Below are 24653 nucleotides of genomic sequence, written 5' to 3'. Positions count from 1 at the left end.
TGGAAGCCAAGAGCAGCCATGTGCTTATGATCTTTGTCAAAGTAAAAACTATCAACTAAAATAGAGTTCAATCATTTATCAAAACAGATGCCATAAAATAAAATACAAATAAAATTACTGATCTGGTGTCGGTGAAAAAACAGTCGGTGGTTTGGTGTCTCAAAGGCACTTTATTAGCATGTTCTGCCTTTGTCCATTTGCTAAACATATAATGTTATTAAATGAACCCACAGGAAGAAGGCGTCATTCACAGTAAATCATGGGAAATCATTTGTGTGCAACATGATCAATATTTTCGACATTTGGACTGGATACAGTTTACAGCTGAAATGTTTACATGTGCACAGCTTCACTTGGATTTTAGTGCGGACACTTTCATGTAGACAGTTTCACTTGGACAGTTAAACGTAAACAGTCGAATGTCAGTGCAATTGCTGGTTCATAATATGAACATAAAATTATCTTTAAGGCTAAGAAAGAGGCTACAATCTGACTAGTCGCAATAATTAAAACACCCATGTTTTTTCACACAGATTTCACACAGATCACAAAACTGGAAACACACCAGAATATTAAAAAGACTCAGCCACTGCTAAGGTGTCTGGAGCCTGATTGTTTTGCCTTATTAGAATCAAAATGGACGATTTTTGGCATCTTTATCAGACATTGTTGAAAACATTCTTTGTTTTTCTTTAAGATTTTTGGCTTTTGCTCCTTCACTGAAGCTGGATCTGTAAAAAACAGCTGAGGACGGTCTATAAATCTGGATATTTAGGTGCTTCAGATACCATCTTTCACAGGAAGGCCCACAAGCTCACAGCTTTTCTTCCACAGCTCTGCTTGTAGCTCAGAGTCGTAGGACAGGTCGGAGGACTGTGTCTTCTGGCCGTTGTACAGGTAACAGCCCCCCACCCCCTCCATCTCAGAGGCAGCTGCGGCGTAGATGGCTGTGGACGCTCCCTCTGATGCAGTCTGAGAAGCACATACACGAAGAAAGTCATGATAGCACCATAAACTGAGATGGGAATACTTATGGGACTGTCGGAACTTCAAGTGTCTCCTGATGTCTTGTAAGTGAAATCCTAAAAAATACAATGCTGGTAGAAACGTACCCTGAACAGGATCTTGGCCACTGGTTTCTTCAGCACCTGTGCGAGGGTCCACAGGTTGTCGTACAGTGCTGTGTCCACCATGCCGGGGTCAATGGCATTGGCGGTTACGGGAAAGCCACCAGCTGTCAGTTGTTCCTGCAGGCGGTAGGTGAAAAGGACCAGAGCCAGTTTGCTTTGAGAGTAGGCACCATGGGAACTGTAGCAGATCCTGGAGACAGAGAGGGGGTAACACAAAGGAACATGAAGCCAAACAGTCCATATGTCCAACAAATGAGTATTCCTCAATCTTCTTACCTCCTATTCAAGTCATCCATGTGCAGGACTCCTGCATAGTGCGTAGCAGAGGACATGTTGACAATTCTGGAGCAGCAGCCCTGTCGTCCTGACCTCTTCAGGATGTCCAGAAGCAGGTTGGTCAGCAGGAAGTGGCCCAAGTAGTTGAGACCAAAGTGGAACTCAAAGCCGTCCTCTGTCTGCAACTCAGGAACCAGCATGGTCCCAGCTTACATGACAAAATCACAAGGGGATACTGTTTTAGAGTTATCAAAGACCTATATTAAAAACTCTAATATGTATTCACGGTGACAGTGAAATAGCCTACCATTGTTAACCAGAACATGGAGGGGGAGACATCTGTCTCTGAACGTCTGAGCAAATTGTCGCACTGATTTAAAGGAGGTCAGGTCCAAGAAGACAAACTCAGCTGTGAAATAAATACAATTTTATGAGTCTCACCAACAGCTTTAAAGATTAAAGTTCTGTTTTTGTTGAAGATGCGTTGAAAACTGAACATTCTAACCTTCATGACGGTTTATTAATTGATCCAAATCAATCACTTTTTTGAGGTAAGATAATCAAACTAAAATCCCATGTAGGACATATATATAGATAACGTTATTATTCATTATGTGTGGTGTTTGAGTCCACCTGATGAATCTAAGTTCAGTATTCCTTCTCTTTAAGCTGTGTTTTTGGTCTGCACTAGCTCCTGGGGAAAAACAAGGACCTGAAGGAAGCTAAAAAGCTCTGTAGAACAAGAGTTACTGAACCATATGTTTAAAAAATTAATTAGTGCAGCCTTAGAATTAAATTTCAGCCTAAAACCATCAGTGTAGAGGAATATTATTTGAGAAATTTGGGGTTGGAAGTAGCTCCTGGGATTAAATCTTTGGAACTAGAATGTGCCTTTAAAACTCTGGTACGGTCTTATTTCTTAGAACCTGCAGGCATGTTGTTAATGAGTCACATGCTACTGCTCAGGCACCTGATTAAATCAATTAAAGTCCCACATTGCAGTTGCAGTCGCAGCATTAAAGTTAACTGAGACACCAAAGTCAGTAGAGATATTAGAACAGTTTCTCCCACAGAGTGGGACTGAAACAAAGAGCTCTTTGTGGTCATCATTAGATTTGGTATTTATGAAGCACACTCTCTTAACTTTAAGAGGAAATTCATTCAGATTTTACACTTTTTTAGGACTCTTTGGTCATTGGCCCAGGGGTTTAAATCAGAACTGTTTGCACTATTGAGTATTTTACTATTTGTTTCCCAAATGAAAGGAAACTAGTTAGATTTCTGCAGACGCCAGCTGAGTATCCATGAAGTCCTCAGGGGAAGTGTTATGGTCTCAGTACAAAGCCATAAAGCTGATCCAAGGTCTGAGATCAACCATATCTATGGTGAGCTGACGGTTTTCTAATCTTGTGGACAAGAACTTTTAAAGTTATTTTGACAGTAAATTTAAATAAATGTACAATCATTTTTGGATGATTTGGCATAAAAAAATGGACATTTAGTTTGACAAAATAACCTTAAATTACCGACCACTTGCTAGCTTTTTATGAAGCTTTCAACTGCCTCTAATGGTCTTGTGGTGGTTCAAAGCTGGTGTCAACACAACTAAAGACCAGGACAGTCATTTTTAACAATTAACTGGAAGTGTATCTGCACTTCTCTAGAATTAGTACCAAAATAGACCTTTCCAGGAACCTTCCCACAAATTTACAGGTACATATCAGCATATCAGTGTCTTTCTAAAAAAATAATTAGGGAAACTACAGCGCCCATTAAATGAGTGATCTAAAAAAAAAAGATTATAAAAGATATTGAAACAGAACAGACTACAAATGACTTAATATGGATGCCATCTTAACTTTCATTTTGTTTCATCTGTTTTCTTCAGAAAGACTGGAGACCAAAGATGTAGAGAGGTGGAGACAGACTGACACTGACCTTTACCTTCGCAGCCTTCCTCCTGAATCTTCCTGACAGTGGCTGTGCCCTCTTCCTGCTCGTTCCCAGCTGGAGATGATGGAGATCAGAGAGACGTGGTGGGTAGATGTCCATCAGATAACCACTTCAACTGAGTCCTATCATCACTGTCTACAGCAGTACAAGTTACTAATGTAACATGGAATTCAGTAACACTGTCTATAAAAGTGAACATGTATCTGAAGCTTTCAGCTGCATCTCATGGTCTTCTGGTCTCTGTTCAAAGCTGGTCTTTTCATCATCTATAAAAGTAAACATGTAATCACACTGAGTATGGGGGGCTGTTTCCTGTTCCATTGGAACATGAGACCATTACCTCAACCAGTCCATTTGAATTTAGCCTGATTGTGGGTAGTTTTCAAGACAGCACAGCTGGTGGATCTTCTCAAGCTGTATAGTTCAGACCAGCCACCAATGAGAAACATGTGCATCTATGAGCTAAACTCATAAAAGCCCCCAAAACCAGCTTTGAAAAGAGGCCATGTTTTGCTGTGAGAGAATATCCTGTGGAGTATTTGCTCTATTTATTTACAACTTTCAATTAAACCTGAGAGAGAGGAAGGAAAAGCAGAGCAGGCATATCATTGGACAGTAGCCTACCTATGATAACATGCATGCCAAGACTTGCCAGGTGCCTCGCTGTCTCTAAACCCATTCCTCTGGTACCCCCCGTCACAATGGCAACCCTTCCATTTTGCTTGGACAAGACTGTGTGAAGGAGAGATGGCACCACATGAGAACATAATGCAATCTTTCAAATCATTGTCAATATGACTGGATCTTTACTTTGTAAATAACAGGTAGGGTGAAAAGTAATGGCACCGCAGCCAGACCGGTGTGTCTTGCTGATACAATCTTTTCCGTTTATCAGATTGGGTGCTGCCACACAGATTTTTAACTACAATCCACAGTCTGCAATACAATGTGGACTTTGTCAACTGACCCACAAGGGCCAAAATAGAAAGCTAGAGTAGCTAGTGTAGGCAGGAACGGCTAGACAAGAATCAGCTAATTAAATTGCATCTGTTGCCATTGTAATAAACCCCAACAATACCAATTATATTTATAATACTGTATTATTATTGCAATAAAAATGGTCTGAACATCAGCCAGTCAAGTAAACATTGAAAACAAAGTCTTTACTGTCACAAAGTTCTTTTATACCATACAGTCTATGTGTCGGTATGTTCTTCAGAGTAATGCATTTTTAAGATTCATCATTCAGCCTGACCAAAAAAAAAATCAAAAGGACACACAACAAGCAGTGTTACTGTTGCAATATTACTATAATCAATACAGTTCTTTTTGTTTGTCATTAGAGATTTGTTTGATCCAATGTCAACATATTATGGCTAATTCTGCCATTTTCACTAACACTTTCTGTACAGATATGACAAATTTTTTTCTCATTTGTACAATAGCAAAACAAATATGTAGTTTTCTTTTTCCTGGGACTGAGTTTTCAGTATTTGTACTAGTGTGGCTAAAAAGGTCCTGGGTTTAGCTTGATTGAACACCTCAAATTTTTTAATGCTCCAGTGTAGGTCCAGTAGGTCTTCCGGTACACGTGCAACAAAGTTGTCAAAATTCTCAGACGTTGCAATTTCAAGTCCTCAGTCACTCAAGAGGCTGAGCCAGACTAAAGTTTCCTTCCCAAACATTGTCCAAATCATCCTCACAGGGTTCCGATTCATAGTAGCTCCGTGAGTTCTCATACAAGAAGACCTGCTGATCTACTAGAGCAGGAGCTATGCGGTTCCTCTTCCCACACAGAACAGTCCCAGAGGAACTGAAAAGCCTATGACAAGGTACACTTGTGGCAGGAACACACCAGTACTTCTGCAGCACCTTGGGGAGGGTAGGGAACAAGGCTGCATGACTTGACCACCACAACAAAGGGTCTTCATTCAGACCTAGAACCCTCTGTGACTTATAGTTGCTCAGCTCCTCTACTGCCTGAGCATGCAGCTCCTCCTGGCTCTGGTTTGCATCAGACTGGCAAAATATGGCAGCCAAAGGGTTGTCTTGGGTTGTGCTGCTAGCTGAAGATTCACTTAGAGGTGCCTGCTTTTTGCTGGGTGGTTCATCAGACAGCAAAGAGAAATCATCAAGGCATGATCGCTCCGAAATCTGCTTCTCAAGGATCGCCTTTGCCTCCTCGATAATGTTGCTCTCAACTTTGGAACGTTCCTGAGTGGACAGAAAAGGCAGTTTCTTGTACCGGGGATCCAGGAATGCAGCAATGTTGAGGAATGTTGAGACCTCTTGCGATAGCTGAGAATTCTGCAAATAGGTGCTTGATAAGACCTTGGACATGACCTCTTTAGTCATGCTGATCTCTTTGAGGTCCCCTTCCTTGACTTTGAGGGTGGTGTTCAACAGCATATGAAGTACAGGCCTCACCATGCTAATGGTTGGGTACCTACAAGAAATGAACATATTAGCCACAACTTTGAAAGGCTGGAGGACTTCAATCAAGCCCTCCAATAAAGTCCAGTCAGAGCCTTCAAAGGTGAAATGGTGGCCGCTGGAATTCTCTGTAAATGTTGCAGTTACAGCAACCTGTTGCTCTTTCAGTCTCTGTAACATTGCTAATGTGGCAAGCCAAGACCTACCCCTGTCTGTGATGAGTTCACACTGAGTGAGGCCATGCTGCTTTTGTTTTTCTGTCAGCAGATACATCGCAGGTTCTCTGAAATGATCAACAAGTTTGCGGCAACTTCCCAAGAAGCAGTCAACCCGTGGTAGCTGGAAGGCTTCGTCCATTGCATGATTGATGGTGTGGCCGAGGCATGGCATTTGAACTGACAGTTCCAGGAGAGAGCACGCTTTAACAATGTCCACTGAACCATTTGTGGTGGCACCACTGACTTTGTGAGTTATCCCCCATTCAACAAAAGTTTCATACATTGCTCTGGTGATGTTCTCGGCTGTGTTGTCCTCTTGTACTTCAAATGTTTTGAGGCACTTGTTGATCATAGAGAAACCAGTTGTACTATTAACAGAATGCATGGAGAGTGAAATGTAAGTTCTGTTTTGGGTTTGACTTTGCCAGAGATCTGTAGTAACGCCACAGTTCACAACCCCAGCAAGCTCACTAAAGACCATGTCCCGGGTACGACAATACATCTGAGGAACCATTTTAACTGCAAGGTCAATTTTGGTGGGTGGAGAGTACCCCGGATCAACAGTACTCATTAAGGTCTTAAAGGTATGTTCTTCAACTGTGGATACAGGGTACAGCCCCTCACAAATGAAGTTGAGGATAGCTACTGTCAGATCATTGTGTCGCCTGTTTTCATAGTCTAAGCTCTGCCTTAAGTTTGTGTCCTGGAGTTGCTGCTGACCATGTAGACCTGAAGGCTCACTCTTTATCCTGGAGAATGCTGTGGTGAACACCTCTCGCATCTGACCCGTGTTGCTCTTCACAAACTCACTGAACTCTACGGGATGATTCTTTTCAAGGTGGTATGACAGATTGGAGGTATTTCCAGAGTAAGCGATTTGACTCATGCATACGCGGCAGTATATCCGCTTCCAGTGCAATATGCACCCATCTGCATCTGTGTCAAAGCCAAAGTATTTCCAGACTTTACTTTTTGCTCGTGGGTGTGCGACCAGATTGAGGCCAGAGCACGAAGGTCCTGAACTTTTACCCTCCATTGGTTCCTTTCGAAAGCAATCCACTTAGATGCCTTCACTTAGCAAGCACCTTCACAAGAGTAGTGAAATAAAGATTTGAGGATGTTTAAAGGTACAAAACAGCAGAACAGCAGCTTGGTTAGGGCTTGGAAGCGACTGCTGGTCAACAGCTGGCTAATAGCAGTCGCTTCCTTCTTAATGGTCCGAGTTTCAGTCTCTATTTCATACGTGTTCCATTGTCTGACAATAGAAAGAGAGAAACGTGTTAATGTTATTGCGACTTAAGCTATATTAAGCTAAACTAGGCAGAATGCAAATACAACACAATGACGTCCAGACTACGCCTATTAGCCTATTATGTCATCTACACGACAGCTTCATTTAGCAACTTTTCAAAGTTTAGCCACTTCTTCACCAATACTTTATTGAACTACTGTTAAATTATTTTCGTAACTGGTGATAATAACGTATTGTTTGTTACCAGATTCCTGTGGGCTTTCTCATTCATCATGCGCACATGTAAATAAACCCTTTATAAGCCCTGATTCAAATGATCAGGCTCCCCCCAGCTTTGCTAACAAGGAGCCTTTGAGTCTTTAAACGTGGTTTCTCGTCGCCATGGCATTTCAAAAATCTGGCTCCTGCACAAAGTCATATAAGCTGATTAAGAGTGTGTAAACATAGTTTAATATGGTCAAGGCAACACAGCTGCAGTGAATGTTGCAACATGAACCATCAGACATCCTGCAGGTTTTTAAAAGTCCACAATGTAATTGACTAAGAAACCACTTATTTGAAAATTAATACATTTAAATTATTGAAGTCTTTTAGATGTTTAAGAACTACCTCCTGTTTCAACTTTGACCCCTGTTCTTGTATTGTACTATCATAATCTACATTTTTACCTTTGAGGGAGGTAATTGGGTTGAACAATAGTTTATGCTATATAAATTATTAGACAGCTGGTCTTTATCTTTTGGTCATGGTGCAGGATATTCCATGTAACCCCCCCACTCATTAAAGTGCCTACATTCGTTGAGAGACTATAATCGTATAAACTCATTTCACCATCTCAAGGCACAACCAGTTCTTTGTCTTGATGTGTAATGCATTGGTGATTACGTTCTCTGCTGTCACATGCTTTAGCAAAAAATTCCCTTTTGGTTAATGGCTTTAAATTAGTTTAAGTGTGCACAAAGAGCATCACAAACAGGGAGTCCTTCTTTAAAGGCAGTTCAAGCTTTTTCCACGGCTTTTGGTCACATCTGACGATTCTTCAGCAGATGGCCTTCTAGCCAAACTCTAGAAAAGCTCTAGATAAGACAGTGAATTTTATCAAAACTACACCTTCCAGGGTCATGTATTTATTTAGGGTCATGGGTCAAGCAGTTCTTCCCATGTGCTCAGAGATCAACTTTAAAAACGAAGGACATCGCTCTTGACGTTTTTAGGTAGGTCTCCATATATTTAGACAGACAGGAAGTTTATTCATTAACTGTATTCATGAACAATGCCTGCAGGACATGGGTCAATGAAATCAATCACATGTTATGTGATTAAAACCTACTAAATTAATAATTACAGCTTTTTTGTGTCACACTTAAATGCTGGCTCTTGTATAATGCAGAACATTGAAGCACAGCCCATTGCTTTTAACAGTCAATATCAAAGTATTCTAATAATATGGAGATAGTTTTTAATGGTGAATATGAATAGAGGAAGGTCAGTATGTAACCTGAAGGTCACAGGTTCCTGGTTCATTTAAAAACATATAGCTATAAAAGTCTTAAAATGTCTCACACAGCATTATTTTATTATATTACAAGCGATACACTGGAAACTGTGAAGCTGTGACTGGTGAAAACATTCACTGTCGTAATTTAGGTGGAAGATAATAATGATATATATCGTTAAATTCTGAACTTCACATGCTGAATTGACGGGAAGACTGCGAAACATAAAACGGCAAAACCATATTTTTATCTATTACTATCTTTTGTCTTTACATGAGACAAACTATCAGAAATTGTAATTTTTCCTACGGAGCCCGGTACGCATGTTAAATATCGTAGACGCAGTGAAATAATAAAAGAATGCATACATATATGAGACACTGGAACAAAAATGGTGCTGACCTGGTAAAGTAAAAGATCTGTTGAACATCTGGTAGAGAAGAACTTTAAGTCCGCATAAATACAGTTTGAGAAGAGGCACTAACACTGACTGCAGCCACATCTTTCCGTTCCGCCGAACAGCTTCCGACTCCCAGTGCGCGTCACCCTCTAAATGAGTCCGGGTCGGGGCCTGCGCGGGTTAAGTCTGCCCGTGGTTCCACCCTAAAGAAAATTGCGTCACAAAATGAATGAATGAGTGAATAAATAAATCACAGATTAATTATCAAAGCACGAAAGCTTATGCATGATAAGTCATGCATCAAAATTGACCAGCAACATGTGATTTCCTAATGACAAAGGAAGAAAAAAGGACAAGAAGAAAGGAAGGAAAATGGAAAGAAAGAAAGACCACAGGGATTTGTTCCAGTTCCATCCACTTCCATATTCTCCTCATGACCTTCACTATATTGGTTGGGCTGGTAAAATCAATTTTATTTTGAAATGATAAGTTGCTCATTGCTATGTCCTCTGGGCAACACAGTGCAGTCTGCTGAAGAAAAGCTCTAAATTGATTGGATGTTTCAAGACTGCCAGATGTTCGTCCAGTCAGCCTGGTAATGCAGAGCCACAGCTTTATATCTCTCCTTTTCTTTCTTTCTGTCTGTTTTTCTTTCTTTCTTTTTTCTTTCATTCTTCTAAACTGCTAAAAATAATAATAATAATAATAATGAGATCAGTGTAGGATGAAGAACTGCTTTACACATAATCACAGATCCCAACAGGTCAAAACAATCTGCAAACAAACTTTACGTGTGTGTGTGGCCAAGCACATACTGTGTTCAGAAAGTGTTATTTAAATAAAGGTTATCAATATGTTCTACAGTAAAAACCATTATGATAACAGAACCAAGCTTTACAGACTGACATGGATCATTCTCACCACTAATTGCTCAGTAATGCATTGGATTTAAACTAATCACCTTTTATCAGGTCCATTAAGAAACTTATTTGGCGGTATGTGTGATGCAAGGACCCTGTCTCAGACTTGACACACCCAGGCTGGTCTTTAAAGGCAGGGTCAGGACTGGATCTGCACGCGACAACTGCTACTGCAAATTCTAAGACACGGCCACATCTACTGGGCTGCTGCTGGTGGTGTTTTTTGTTGTAATTTCATTTTGAACGGAAGGACTTGAGAAAAGTCATCATGGCGTTTGATTTGAGCATCTCTATCTTCCTGCTTCTTCTTACTGGAGCAGTGACAGTAAAAGGTAAGACAACTATTGGCTGCAATGATATTAGAACCACACAATTTACCTTACAATTTTATAAGCTGATACAGTACTCACACCATGAACAGAAACTCAGAAATAGAATTATTAATTAGTCTGAGACTGATTTTAGATCAGTTGCACAGTACACTATACATGGGTAGAGAACATGTCAGCCAGTCGGCATCATTTTTGTTCCAATGTGGGCAGATAACATGAAATAAACATAGTAGCTACAAGTGTTGAAGAATTAAAGAGGTCAAAGGTTCAGCTGAAATTAAATAGTTCTATTTAAAACATTTGGAACAGATTGTGTCAATGAATTTTCAAATTTATTAGTTTTTAAGTAGAGAAGGTAACTCATACTTCTTGCATTTCAGTTTTAAGAAGCTGTTGTATTTTGTATCTAAACTGAACTTAAATTTGAGAGTTAACAGGTACAGTTATTCCAATGTTCTGTCAGAGCTGATGTAGATTTGTAAGGCTCCTTCTTTGTGTCTCCCTCATGCAGGATCTGATCTGTCTGATGCCCTTGATGACAATGGTGAGTTATGTTTACTCAGATTGGATTAATAAGAGTTTCAGGCAGTGTCAGAATAATCACTGGGATCTAGAGAGGACTTCAGTGATTCAGGATGGCTCCTTTGCACTGAGAGATCTGTATTCCTGTGGTCCTGACCTGAATAGGGTCTGGGGTCGATCGATAGATTCATGCAACTCTGTTTGTGGTGTGGACAGATTATGAGAGGATGCGGATGTTGAAAGACTGCATGTAGAATCTAAATGTCGGGATGATGCCGAGGATTGGCGGTGTCAACCAAAGACACGAGAGTCCTGCTTTCCGTTGACTCATAGATACAGCAGGTCATAACAGGCTAACCTCAGGATTACACCATTTCTGCTGCTACCCAAGGATTAAACCTGTGGTGCAACTAATCAAGACATGGTGGCCCTACGCCCAGCATTTACATTTACAGATACTAGCACAGTCTCAGTCTTAAAGGGCTTATAGTTGCTACTGATTATGAGCTGATGTAGATCAGTGACCAATCCAGGTCAACTGAAAAAAAGAATGGCTTTGAATTTGATATGACTGCAGAATGTGGACTGGTTTAAGGTTCTTCTTCTGCAGCTGTATTTCTGGTCTACTAGTATCGTCATCTGTGTCATTTTTTCTCAATATTTCTGTACTCGCAGACTCCCATTATGCACCAGCTGTCGACAGACCAAAGCGTTGGAGTGGTGAGCATGCAAACGCTTCTGGCAAAGCTTCACTGTACATGCAAAGGTTGCACCTCAAGCAGGGAGTGGCTCTCTGAGTGCTTTAATAATCCAGAATGTTGTGTAATGGTATGTTGTGTCTTTCTCAAACAGGGTTCAATCTTTTTGATGGACTTCGTGGCAATGGTGAGTGAGTGGACAAAAATATTTGGTAGCATGTCCATTAAAATTTCATGGATCTCAAGTCTGGACCCAATCCCAGCTGATACTAGACAAGAGGCACCAGAGCAGTTTAAAGTCTCAGTTTAAACTCAGACATCAAAGTCACAAAGTCAGACTTTAAAGTCAGACATTAATCTCAGAATTCTGGCTTATTTCTCTGAATTCTTTTTTCTCAGAATTAGGACTTTAAATTCCAAATTCTGTTTTTTTTTTTTTTTTGGTGGAATAATTCTGACTTTAAACTCAGATTTCTACATTTTCTTCACTGAATATGTCAGAACCATTCATAACAATCAAGTCAAATTCTTCAGTTCAGGTCAAAACTTTACTATGACACACAGGGATTGATTTAAGCTACACTCACCAACAGCCCTGTGATAAATTCTCCTTCATGAGGATCATATTGTACAGTTTTTATTGAATCGGCTGTTTAAGGTGTTGATTTATATTAATGGTTGTTTTGGAGGCTGTCATTTGTGGAGCTGATGAACTGGACTGGGTTAACCTGAGTAACAGTATCCTTTTAAATTTGGGGTCCAGTCTTTTCTGATAAATAGGGTCAAGTATTATTATTAAGCAGTGATTTGGAAATGTTGGGAAATCTGTCTTACAGGAGACTCTTCCTCAGGACCCAAACCCACTAAACCCACTGCAGGAGGTCAGTCTGCAAATGTCCTTCAAATGTCTTACATTTTTGTCAGATTGGAATTGAATTATGTAAAAGGTGTCCACTACCTGCTCAGCAGCAGGAACTGATGGAGGTCAAAAACAAAGCTAAAAGAGGAGGAATACTGGGCTTAGAGTCATCAGGTGGACACAAGCTATTTCATTTCTTTGACACATAGTCGAAGAAGTCTTTGAGTCTTTCAGAGGAAGCTGAACTGTGAGCTCTATTCTGACAATTGTAGACCACAGAAAACAATAACAAATAATTATGCATAAAATTGTGTATTTATGTTTATGAATCTGAATACCTTCAAATTAATCTGAATATGTTGAAGGTTGAATACGGATATTTTTTTTTTTCTGTTCATCCTCAGATCCCAAACCGTTCAAGGGCTCTGGAGGAGGTAAGTCCACAAAACTTCAACCCACACCTTCCTCGCCAGTTCTTGACCAAGAGATGGGTGACAAATGAAAATCAATATCAGTTGATTGAGATATATTTGGTATAATGATAAAGTTTCAATAACAATAACCTTACTGAGAAGATCTTTATTTAAACTTTGTTTAAATAAACTTTGTTTCCTTTCTAGATCACTTTGGATTCAATCTGGAGGATGCTCTCCGTCCAGGTTAAGAAAAAAAATAAAAAATGTGTGCTTTCTTAAAACTGTAATATTAAATGCTAAACTGGACATATTTAGAGGACACAGAAAACATTGTCCACACAGTTTTCCTATAATTGGTCACTGACGTCTTGTTGCTATATAACACATCAGCTAAGTATCTGGCTCACTGGAAAGTCTTGGCAGACGTGCTCTCATTTGTCCTTATGTTCTATTTTTTTTTGTTCCTCCAGCTGTAAAGCCCACTGGTAAACCTGGTGAGTCAGCGGGAGGTGAGTCAGCCAACATTAAAACTTTTCAATTACTTTTGAATGAAATTACCTCTATTATTTATTTATTTATTTTATGACCAAAAAGGAACACCACTTCTCTAAACTGCTCCTCAGACTGTCAGGAAAGCGTGCTGCAGAAACTGGGCACAATCATTGACAATCAAAATCAGCAGCTCCGCCTGCTGCTGCAGATGATGGCTCGCCTTCCTGCCTCCTCTCGCTTCAGTGAAAATTCCATGCTGGGCTGAGAATGCAGGTCTCTGCGATGCTAAGGTGAATTTCCAACAGGCTCTAACAGGACTATCCTAGTCCTATCCAGGACTAAGCTATATATACAAGAAAGGTGAATCCAGGGCAACTGCACTGATATTAGAGTCTTGAAGACATTTCACCTCTCATCCAAGAGGTTTTTTCAGTTCTGACTAACTGTTTGGGAGACCCAGGTATTTAGTCTTGGCAGAACCCAGGTACTTAGTCTTGGTAGTCAAGAACGATAACCCGGATGACTGAGAACCTTCACAGATTTCAGACACAGCTTTAGTAATCCACTTAAACTGACTAAACTTTGCTTGTGTTTTTTTTTTTTTTTAGACATGGAGAGGATGGGACGACAGCTGGTGTCTTCTTCAACGTGTCTGAACATCTTAATCTTTTTCCTGACCAATACACATTCATAGGAACACTGATGATATTTCCATCTTTATTATAGTCAAGAGTATTTTAAATACAAGCAGAACAACATCCAAATATAATGGAAGTTTAATGAGACACTGATGGCAGGGTAAAGATGATTGGTGGAGGGTACTCTGTTTAAGGATACTTTATCACGCTCAATCAATAAAGATAATCATGAAGAGTCGACTATTTTATCATCTTTTATGGGCCCCCCTAGTGGGACATACAACCAATGTATGTACGGTCTGGGCTCTTCTGTATAGAGTGTGCCTGCGTGGGTTCTCTCCGGGTACTCTGGCTTTCTCCCACAGTCTCAGAAACATGCATGGGATAGGGTAAGTGGCGACTCTAAATTGTATGAGTGAGTGCGTGTGTGGTTGTCTGTCTTTGTGTGTCAGCCCTGCAATTGACTGGCAACCAGTCCAGGGTGTACCCCGCCTCTCACCCATAGTCAGCTGGGATAGGCTCCAGCTCCCCTGCGACCCTGACGGATTAAGCGGTAGAGAATGAATGAATTATATTGTTTTTATTTTATATTATTGTTATTCTCTGCTGTTGCTATGTGTGCTTGTGCATATTTTTTCCACTTTTATTTAATTTCTGATAACTTTAATTTCTAAAATGTTTTAGCAGTGTTGGAGTTGGAGGTTGTTATAATGTAAATATTGTTATAATAATAAAACATGGCTGTTTGTGGGTTTGGGGTTAGGGTTTAGGGTTAGGGTTTAGGGTTAGGGTTGGGGGGGTGGGTCTCTTGAGTTCAACAGTATGCAAGATAAATCTGACACCTTTGACCAGGTGACCCAGGTGGGGTTGATCATCACTTTTGATGCAAAGCCACCTGGTGACCTTCTCTGCAGCTTCACTTCCGGATTGAATAGCCCTCTTCTCTGCCACTCCTATAATGCCCAGCTGATTGAGGACTTGTGAGCGGCCTGCCTCTGCTGCCGAACTCTGTTGGCTCATAGGTGGTTTTCCAGGCCTGTTCCTGGCACATGATGCATTTCCTCTCATTTGCTTCCTCAATATGCTCTTCCCAGGGAACAGTGAGTTCCAGCATGATTAGCTGTTTTATCACCTTGGAGGTGATGATCACATCTGGTCAGAGTGATGTCATTACAATGTGTTGTGGAAACTTCAGCTGCTTCCGTAGATCAATCTGCAGCTGCCAGTCGAGGCGGTGTGGAGGAGGCCTGCAGTTGTTTTCGATAGTGGGTGGGGTTTCTGTCCAGCTTTCACAAAGGCTTGGGGGGAATGATGGTGTTTTGTGATGCTGATGGTTGTGGCTGTGGTCTCAGCAACCACTTTGAGCAACTGGTCATGGAGCCAACGGTAACAGCCATCCCCCAGGGCCTTGGGGCAAAACTTCAACTTTTAGCTGTGTTATGTAAGTGAAGAAAGGCGCTCTATTATGATAATGATCATTTAATTTAAGGCCATGTACACGTAAGGTACATCCACACAGGTGATTTACTTCATAGGTAGCACAGTTCAGAAGGGTCAGGTGGTAAAAATGTCTTTTAGTCTCATCTATTTTAACTGTTTCTCATTAGATAAATGGACAGTAAAGACAGGTCTCAGTGCAGGTGTTGATCCAGATGTTTTTAGGTCGAGCATGTCAGTTACTGTGAACCAGGCAAATTCTGGGTGAAGAGAAGCCTCTGAGCAGAGAAGCAGGCAGCAGGGGGACAGAAGAGGATACTGAGGACACCTGCTGGACAAATGAGGATTAACGAAGACAGTGTGTTTGACAGGGACTGAGCTTCTGCATGTCTTTCTCATTATCATCATCGTCATCATCAACACTGAAAAACAACAATAACTTGTGGGGAATAGTTGGAATGAATCGCCCATACCTCAGACCGTGACTCAGACTGAAATCAGCACTGGGTGGCTCACAAGTTTTAGAAGAAACTGTTTGGAACACAGTCTGTCCTGCCCAGAGTGTAAAAGGACACCAGTCTGGACAGGGAGACCGTGTCCACAAATATCTACTAGCTAAACAGAGACACATGAATGCGCAGCTAAAAGCTGATTAGTGCGTTAAAACTATCTTAAAAACTAGCTAAAAAAATTACGTAGCAGTGAAGAAATAAGTTACAGTCAACATGAAGTTTTGTTTGAGGCTTGCTTTACTTCTTCTTCTCGTCATTGGAACATTGACACAAAACTGTAATTACACGATAAGATTGTCATTGCACAATCATTCTTTGTACAAAAGTACAACGAAATTGAGGTACTGTCCCACATCAGTGCAAAAGAAGGCATACGAATCACAGTCCAGAATAAAAAAGAAAAATAGAAAAAAGTAGAATAAAATAATAAAATAAAATAAAATAAATATATCCAGGATAGAAATATACAGTGTGTACAGTATATACAAAGACGGTGGACATTGTTTATTGCACATGACCTGCTGTTGGAAAGGTGGCTAGTTGGATTAAGTCAGGCTAATGTAAGTATGGTTATGGTTATGTATTTTAGTGCACTTGCCTTACAGTGACTAAATGGAATCATGGTTATTATAATTTGTCTTCTTTTTTTCCAGAAGATTTTACAAATAAATAAGTAAATAAATAAACCCAACTACCTATTTAATGTAAAAGCGAAAATAGTTCAAACAATTCAACAAAGGTCCAGCCAATTTGTGCTGGTAGTGATTGTAGTGTGTGGAAGACACCTATGACTACTCTGAAGGAGTTAAAAGCTTCAGCAGCTGAGATGGTAGAGACTCTGCATACAACAATCATTGCCCGGGTTCTTCACCAGTCAAAGCTTTATGGGAAAGCAGCAAAGAGGAAGCCACAGATGAAGAAAGCTCATGTTAAATATCGACAAGAGTTCGCCCCCAAGTCATATGGGAGACTCCAAGGTCAACTGGAAGAAGGTTCTTTGGTCTGATGAGACCAAAATGGAGCTGCATATGAGCACAAACACGCTGTGCCTACCATGAAGCACGGTGTTGTGCTGTGGGGATGCTTCTCAGCAGCAAGGCCCTGGAGAGTTCGTAAAGGCAGAGGGTAAAATGAATACTGCAAAGTATAAGGAAATCCTGGAGGACAATGGCCGGACATAGACATGGTTTAAAGACAAGGTGAATGTCTGGAGCGGCTAAATCAAAACCCAGACTTGACCACCTGGACTTGAAAATGGCTCTTCACGCCCTGATCCCTGAGAAGTTTTACCAAGAAGAATGGAGTAAATTTGTAGTGTGACAGAGACCTATCCACACCTACAAATGCATCTATGAAATACTGACTTATAGGGAATATATAGAATATTTATGCAAACACAAATTTTCCATGATATAGTTTTAATTGATTCACATTACTTTGTAGAAATCTGTAAAAAAATTCTTGTAAAAAAAAATTATACTGACCATGATTCCATTTGTAAAAGCAATAAAAGGGAAAACTATCCAAGTGAACCCTGTGAACTTAGTCATGGTTTTCAGCTGAGACCTGCTGAAGAAAGACCTGAATCAGTAATGAGATTTAATATATTTTATACGCACAGATGTACCTACAAAGTAGGTTCATGGACCCTTATTTGACCCTTAGGTTGTGTGGTTCATCAAGTCACACAAGGCCCATCAGTATGGGGACAGAACTGCTGAGGTCCCTTAATGTAACCCCCCAAGATTAAAACAAGAAAAAAAAAACTAGAAACATATTCATACATCATTTTTAATAGGATTTACTTTAGATGTACTCCCCTGCAGGTTGATCCAACCCCCAGATACTTTGGAAAAAATACAAATTACATAACCAAAGTGTCCTCACGGGTTAGATAAGGTCCTTTTTGGTAGTTTTGGTCAATATTTTATTTTTTGAAACTGCTTTGGAATATTTACTAGCACCAGAAACAACCTGTAATTGATACATGACTAGAAAATATATGATTAATCAAGGTCTTTTTAATATTGTTATACATTTCTGATGAATTGATCTGTCTCTTTGATTTATTTAAGAAATAAGCTAAATTTCAGTGATCAGTCATCCTATGTCCAGAGCTGATTGTGGTGCTGTCCCTTGTGTCTTTTTCATACAGGATTTGACCTGTCTGACGCCCTTGACGGTGAGTGATTCTCTCTGTAGCTGGGACATTTTCCAATCAAAGTTGGTACCATGTTCTTTTAAAGACAGTAGTAGTTTTGTTTTTTTTTGTGTGGTTTTTTTTTTGAAGGTAGTTCATGTACTTTGGGTTCAGGGTAATTCTCACAATCCCAGTGTCCATGGCTAAAAATCTACGATGCAATGCTGTTCATTGCATTGTGGTTCATTGCATTTGATAGATGGGCCCCCCCCCCCCCCCCCCCCCAACACCAGTGGACATCCAGGGAATGGACACTGAGAGAGTGGACTCTTACAAGTACCTATGTGTTCACCTGAACAATATACTGAATTGGACTGATAACACAAATGCTCTGTACAAGAAAGGTCAGAGCAGGCTATGGTTAATCAAGGTCTTTTTTAAAATTGTTATATATATATAAATGTATAAATGTAGTTTTAAAATGTAGTAGACCATTAAGGAAGGCTACAGGCCTGAAGCTAATGATTATTCACATCACTGATTCTTTTCTCAATTAACCGATTTGTTTTTGTGTTTTATTTAAGGTTAAAACAAATACTAGAAAATGTTTTTGAACTTCCCCAAAACCCAAATTGAAATCTCCAAATTTCCACATTGTCCAAGCAGAGGTTCACAAACTTAAAAAGGATTCATTTGACAAAGGAAACAGTGTTGGCATGTGAAACAACCCACAAGTTTCAGCAGTGACTTATGCTTCAAAGCTGCTCACTGTATGAATTGGTTCTGCCATAGCAACGCTGCAAACACTCTGTATGACTCCCTGCAACACCCAAACACTGAACACATGTCTTTCCACTATAAAGGAAAAGATGGCTGTAGAGTCATGGATAGTGGAAGCAGATAAAACACTGTTAGTTAAGAGTTGAAACTGAAGAAATAAGCTAAATTTCAGTGATCAGTCATCCTATGTCCAGAGCTGATTGTGGTGCTGTCCCTTGTGTCTTTTTCATACAGGATTTGACCTGTCTGACGCCCTTGACGGTGAGTGACTCTCTCTGTAGTTGGGACATTTTCCAATCAAAGTTAGTACCATGTTCTTTTAAAGGCAGTAGTAGTTTTTTTTTTTTTGAAAGGTAATTCATGTACTTTGGGTTCAGGGAAATTCTCACAATGCCAGTGTCCATGGCTAAAAACCTACAATGCAATGCTGTTCCATGGGTGTTCACCTGAACAACAAACTGGACTGGACTGATAACACAAATGCTCTGTCCAGGAAGGATTTACCTTCTCAGGAGACTCAGGTCCTTTGGAGTGCAGGGGGCACTCCTTAAGTCCTTCTTTGACTCTGTAGTAGCATCAGCCACGTTTTATGGTGTGGTCTGCTGGAGCAGCAGCAACAGCTCTACTGCTGACAGGAAGGCCAGCTCAGTCCTGGGTTGCCCCCTTGACCCAGTGCAGGTGGTGGGAGAGAGGAGGATGGTAGCAAAGCTATCATTAATGATGGTGAATGAGATGCAGATTCAGTTTCCCCATTGAGGCACTAATAAAGCTGTATATTATTATTATATTAAAATTGCTATAATGTAGACCTGCTTCTGTCAGTAATGACATCTATTTATTGCACGCTATAGAGTGAACTACTGGTGTTTGTTAAGTAGCGAATGCACTCAGTGTACACTCAGTTGCCAGTATATTAGGTACATCTCACCACTGTGAGATGAAGAAGATTGTGGGATGTGGATGAAAGCTAGAAAAGAAATATTAAGTCTTGAGCTCCTTTTTTTTGTCAAACTACTTAAGGGGATGTTTTAACAGATGCACTGGCATTTAAAGGCAGTGTGGTGGTGGCTAGTTAGATAATAACACTGTTCATTTCCTTTTTCCTGTTGTTCATCTAGATCTACCAATGGAGAAACCAAAAGTCACAGAGAAGCCTAAAACTGATGGTTTGTGCACACACAAACACAAACACAAACACAAACACAAACACAAACACACACACACACACACACACACACCAGAAGGTATCCGCTGATAGTTGTAACAGCACCTGAAGAGTTCACTGTTACTTTAGGTGACGCTCAGCAACCATTGGCCGAATCTTCTGCCCTTTTCTGTAGATACAATTCCCAGAGGATGTATCTTAATGCTTTTGGTGACTGTTTACGTGTGTGTGTGTGTCAAATAATGAAAAAGGACATAGTTTTGTTTTTATGTGCTGAGGTTATCATTTTCAGGAAGACAACTTCATTTGTGTTAACGTTTGTGTGGTTGTGTACTTTAGGGCGCTTTGGATTCAATCAGGGGGATATAGATGGGTGACAAATGAAAATCAAAATCAATTGAACTCAACTGGAGGAATGAACTGCATCTTCTCAGACATACAGCATACCCTCATTTAGTCTTTTAATAATCTCCCACTTTGCGTCATGTTCATACTCGAACCCTCTTTGGAAACATCTGCATTTGTGATGCATTTAGGGTTATCCATTCATTTGTCACCTGTTTGTAGCTATTGATTGAGATATATCTGGTATAATGAAAATAAAGTTTCAATAACAATAACCTTACTGAGAAGATCTTTATTTAAACTTTGTGTTTTTTAAATGTTTCCTTTCTAGATCACTTTGGATTCACTCTGGAGGATGCTCTCCATCCAGGTAAAAAAAAAAAGAAATGATATCACAGGAATATTTTACACGCAAAAACACTGATATTACAGGTGTTTTTTTAAACTGTAACATTAAATGCTAAACTGCCTTTTGTGGGATAAATAAAGAGCAAGGTAGGGCTGATACATACATATTTAGAGGACACAGAAAACATCATCCACATAATTTTCCTATAATTGGTCACTGAAGTCTTTTTGCTATGTAACACATCAGTATCTGGCTCACTGGAAAGTCTTGGCAGATGTACTCTCAAATGTTCTATTTTTTGTTCCCCCAGCTGTAAAGCCCACTGGTAAACCTGGGGCGGGAGGTGAGTCAACCAACATTAATACTTTAATGTGTGACTTTTTAATGAAACTACCTCTGTTATTTATTCATTTATTTTATGAGCAAAATGTAACGCCACATCTCTAAACTGTTCCTCAGACTGTCAGGAAAGCGTGCTGCAGAAACTGGGAACAATCATTGACAATCAAAATCAGCAGCTCTGCCTGCTGATGCAGATGATGGCTCGGCTTCCTGCCTCCTCTCGCTTCAGTGAAAAGTCCATGCGCTGAACGTGCAGGTCTCTTGGGTGCTAAGGTGAATACACAGCTATATATACGAGAAAGGTAAATCCAGGGCAACTGCACTGGTATTAGAGTCTTGAAGACATTTCACCTCTCATCCAAGAGGTTTTTTCAGTTCTGACTAACTGTTTGGGAGACCCAGGTATTTAGTCTTGGCAGTACCCACGTACTTAGTCTTGGTAGTCAAGAACGATAACCCGGATGACTGAGAACCTTCACAGATTTCAGACACAGCTTTAGTAATCCACTTAAACTGACTAAACTTTGCTTGTGTTTTTTTTTTTTTTTAGACATGGAGAGGATGGGACGACAGCTGGCGTCTTCTTCAAACGTGTCTGAACATCTTAATCTTTTTCCTGACCAATACACATTCATAGGAACACTGATGATATTTCCATCTTTATTATAGTCAAGAGTATTTTAAATACAAGCAGCACAACATCCAAATATAATGGGAGTTTAATGAGACACTGATGGCAGGGTAAAGATGATTGGTGGAGGGTACTCTGTTTAAGGATACTTTATCACGCTCAATCAATAAAGATAATCACGAAGAGTCGACTATTTTATCATCTTTTATGGGCCCCCATAGTGGGGCATACAACCAATGTATGTACGGTCTGGGCTCTTCTGTATGGAGTGTGCCTGCGTGGGTTCTCTCCGGGTACTCCGGCTCCCTCCCACAATCTCAAAAACATGCATGGGATAGGGTAAGTGGCGACTCTAAATTGTGTGAGTGAGTGCGTGTGTGGTTGTCTGTCCCTGTGTGTCAGCCCTGCGATTGACTGGCAACCAGTCCAGGGTGTAGCCCGCCTCTCGCCCATAGTCAGCTGGGATAGGCTCCAGCTCCCCTGTGACCCTGACGGATTAAGCGGTAGAGAATGAATGAATTATATTGTTTTTATTTTATATTCTCTGCTGTTGCTATGTGTGCTTGTGCATATTTTTTTCCACTTTTATTTAATTTCTGATAACTTTAATTTCTAAAATGTTTTAGCAATGTTGGAGTTGGAGATTGTTATAATGTAAATATTGTTATAATAATAAAACATGGCTGTTTGTGGGTTTGGGGTTAGGGGTTAGCGTTTAGGGTTAGGGTTGGGGGGGTGGGTCTCTTGAGTTCAACAGTATGCAAGATAAATCTTTGACCAGGTGACCCAGGTGGGGTTGATCATCACTCTTGATACAAAGCCACCTGGTGACCTTCTCTGCAGCTTCACTTCCGGATTGAATAGCCCTCTTCTCTGCCACTCCTATAACGCCCAGCTGATTGAGGACTTTGCAGAGACCCAGGTATTTAGTCTTGGCAGAACCCAGGTACTTAGTCTTGGTAGTCAAGAACGATAACCTGGATGACTGAGTGCCTTCACAGATTTCAGACACAGCTTTAGTAATCCACTTAAACTGCCTAAACTTTGCTTGTGTTTTTTTTTTTTTTTTTAAGACATGGAGAGGATGGGACAGCAGCTGACGTCTTCTTCAATGTGTCTGAACTTCTTAATCCTTTTCCTGATCAATACACATTCATAGGAACACTGATGATATTTCCATATAGTCAACAGTATTTTAAATACAAGCAGCATCCAAATATAATGGCAGGGTAAAGATGATTGGTGGAGGGTACTCTGTTTCAGGATACTTTATCAAACTTACAGTGAATCAATAAAGATAATCACGAAGAGTCAACTCTTTATTTTATCATTTTTTATGGGGCGTAGAACCATTGCAAGACAGGGGCCAGAACCTGACAGAACAAGACAAGTAATATTATTAATTACTGCTGGAAAAAGGCATTGTTAATAATATTAGCTTCACCTGTACTTTTCCTAATATAAGTCAAAATCTGAAATATGAAGGTACCTACAGGATCTTTGACCAGGTGACCCAGGTGGGGTTGATCATCCATCTTGATACAAAGCCACCTGGTGACCTTCTCTGCAGCTTCACATACAGATTGAATGGCCCTCTTCTCTGCCACTCCTATAATGCCCAGCTGATTGAGGACTATTACAAGTTCTCAACCAGCTGGGCATTATAGGAGTGGCATATGTGTACGGGTCTTTAAATTAAATGATCATTACAGATCATTTAATTTAAAGACCCGTACATGTGTGGTACATCCACACAGGTGATTTTACTTCATCTGATGGAAGATGGAAGATTTTTCCAAACAAAATCTTTGGTCAAAGGGTATGATTTTTTAATATTTATGTTAACATATATGCATATGTAGCACAGTTCTTAAGGGTCAGATGGTAAAAATGTCTTTCAGTTTCATCTGTTTTGACTGTTTCTCATTAGATAAATGGACAGTAAAGACAGGTCTCAGTGCAGGTGTTGATCCAGATGTTTTTAAGTCGAGCATGTCAGTCAGTTACTGTGAACCAGGCAAATTCTTATCACTATACTTAGTGGTGAAGAGGAGCCTCTGAGCAGAGAAGCAGGCAGCAGGGGGACAGAAGAGGATACTGAGGACACCTGTTGGACAAATGAGGATTAATGAAGACAGTGTGTTTGACAGGGACTGAGCTTCTGCATGTCTTTCTCATTATCATTATCATCATCGTCATCATCAACACTGAATAACAACAATAACTTATGGGGAATAGCTGGAATGAATCGCCCATACCTCAGACCGTGAGTCAGACTGAAATCAGCTCCACTCTGGGTGGCGCACAAGTTTTATAAGACACTGGTTTGAAACCCACATCCTGGTACCAAAGTAGATGTTACACGAAAACGTCATTCTCAGTTTTATACAAATTACGCTTTATAATTTCATTTGTTTGATCCCAATTTCTCTTCCATTTTTTCTTTTTCTCCCCCAAATATAGCTGGGAAGTTAATGTATAAATCATGCGCCAAATTCCATTCAAATTAGTACCATGTAAGAATGCCTTGCCTCCCAGCAATCAGATTCTAGGACGCCAGGGCATATTTTACAAAACCATAGTAATAACGAGGGTCTTCTGGTGAATGCGGCTACACCAGATCCAACCAGTCCCATCACACAGTGCTTTATTTTAATTAAGAAAACTTCGCTCCTCGCCGCAATCGTTTTGAGTTATATAAAGTGTTGTTGTTATTGTTATTATTATTATTTTTTTTTATCAAAGATTGTGCTTCAATGTGCCTAACATCTATACCGAAATGAATAATGAAAATAGTTATCACGTATACCCGCTTGAAGTAAGTTTCATAACGTCTGTAGTTTTGCTTACAAGCGAGAACATTTTAAATTGTATCATTTGTAAACGCAGTTCGGCGTTGCTTGAAATGGGAGCGATA

General features: G+C 40.2%; 2 protein-coding genes and 1 long non-coding RNA gene across 7 annotated transcripts; 2 read left to right on the top strand and 1 right to left on the bottom strand.

Annotated features, from left to right (window-relative positions):
- Positions 1–61: 61 nt before the first annotated feature.
- On the bottom strand, positions 62–9276 carry dhrsx (dehydrogenase/reductase (SDR family) X-linked). 3 transcript variants are annotated; one of them, XM_041032702.1, is made up of 7 exons: positions 9161–9276; positions 3984–4091; positions 3345–3413; positions 1714–1815; positions 1407–1614; positions 1113–1320; positions 62–972 (listed from the first exon to the last, which is right to left on the bottom strand). In XM_041032702.1, exons 1-7 carry the CDS (start codon positions 9258–9260, stop codon positions 781–783), a joined length of 987 nt encoding a protein of 328 aa, XP_040888636.1. In that variant the 5' UTR covers positions 9261–9276; the 3' UTR covers positions 62–780. The 3 variants fall into 3 exon arrangements, with proteins under 3 accessions (XP_040888636.1, XP_040888634.1, XP_040888635.1); XM_041032701.1 differs by lacking the exons at positions 62–972; positions 1113–1320; positions 1407–1614; ... (1 more) ...; positions 3345–3413; positions 3984–4091 and adding exons at positions 5711–5805; positions 5999–7265 and having other exon boundaries at positions 9161–9265; XM_041032700.1 differs by lacking the exons at positions 62–972; positions 1113–1320; positions 1407–1614; ... (1 more) ...; positions 3345–3413; positions 3984–4091 and adding an exon at positions 4159–7265 and having other exon boundaries at positions 9161–9265.
- A 939-nt stretch (positions 9277–10215) lies between these two features.
- LOC121178098 (CD99 antigen-like) lies at positions 10216–23046 on the top strand. 3 transcript variants are annotated; one of them, XM_041032612.1, is made up of 10 exons: positions 10216–10410; positions 10922–10954; positions 11608–11652; positions 11785–11817; positions 12467–12511; positions 12894–12923; positions 20746–20784; positions 21074–21106; positions 21223–21378; positions 22810–23046. In XM_041032612.1, exons 1-9 carry the CDS (start codon positions 10347–10349, stop codon positions 21351–21353), a joined length of 453 nt encoding a protein of 150 aa, XP_040888546.1. In that variant the 5' UTR covers positions 10216–10346; the 3' UTR covers positions 21354–21378; positions 22810–23046. The 3 variants fall into 3 exon arrangements, with proteins under 3 accessions (XP_040888546.1, XP_040888545.1, XP_040888544.1); XM_041032611.1 differs by lacking the exons at positions 20746–20784; positions 21074–21106; positions 21223–21378; positions 22810–23046 and adding exons at positions 13110–13148; positions 13376–13414; positions 13529–13687; positions 21656–21921 and having other exon boundaries at positions 10217–10410; XM_041032610.1 differs by lacking the exons at positions 20746–20784; positions 21074–21106; positions 21223–21378; positions 22810–23046 and adding exons at positions 13110–13148; positions 13376–13414; positions 13529–13687; positions 14006–14210 and having other exon boundaries at positions 10217–10410.
- LOC121178100 lies at positions 16122–20644 on the top strand. Its single transcript, XR_005893466.1, has 4 exons — positions 16122–16261; positions 18140–18166; positions 20023–20070; positions 20409–20644. It is a non-coding gene; the product is annotated as an uncharacterized LOC121178100 (long non-coding RNA).
- Positions 23047–24653: the final 1607 nt, after the last annotated feature.

This window comes from Toxotes jaculatrix, chromosome 24 (assembly GCF_017976425.1).
Source record: "Toxotes jaculatrix isolate fToxJac2 chromosome 24, fToxJac2.pri, whole genome shotgun sequence".
NCBI classification, from domain to species: Eukaryota; Metazoa; Chordata; class Actinopteri; family Toxotidae; genus Toxotes; species Toxotes jaculatrix.
Note: the sequence above shows the minus strand (reverse complement) of the source record. Positions and strands in the feature narration are given on the sequence as shown.

Coding starts and splice junctions, on each gene's coding strand:
- LOC121178098 (XM_041032611.1), top strand. CDS start 10,347: ATGGCGTTTGATTTGAGCATCTCTATCTTCCTGCTTCTTCTTACTGGA. Junction 10,411..10,921: donor TGGAGCAGTGACAGTAAAAG/GTAAGACAACTA, acceptor TCCCTCATGCAG/GATCTGATCTGTCTGATGCC. Junction 11,818..12,466: donor TGATGGACTTCGTGGCAATG/GTGAGTGAGTGG, acceptor TCTGTCTTACAG/GAGACTCTTCCTCAGGACCC.
- dhrsx (XM_041032700.1), bottom strand. CDS start 7,046: ATGGAGGGTAAAAGTTCAGGACCTTCGTGCTCTGGCCTCAATCTGGTC.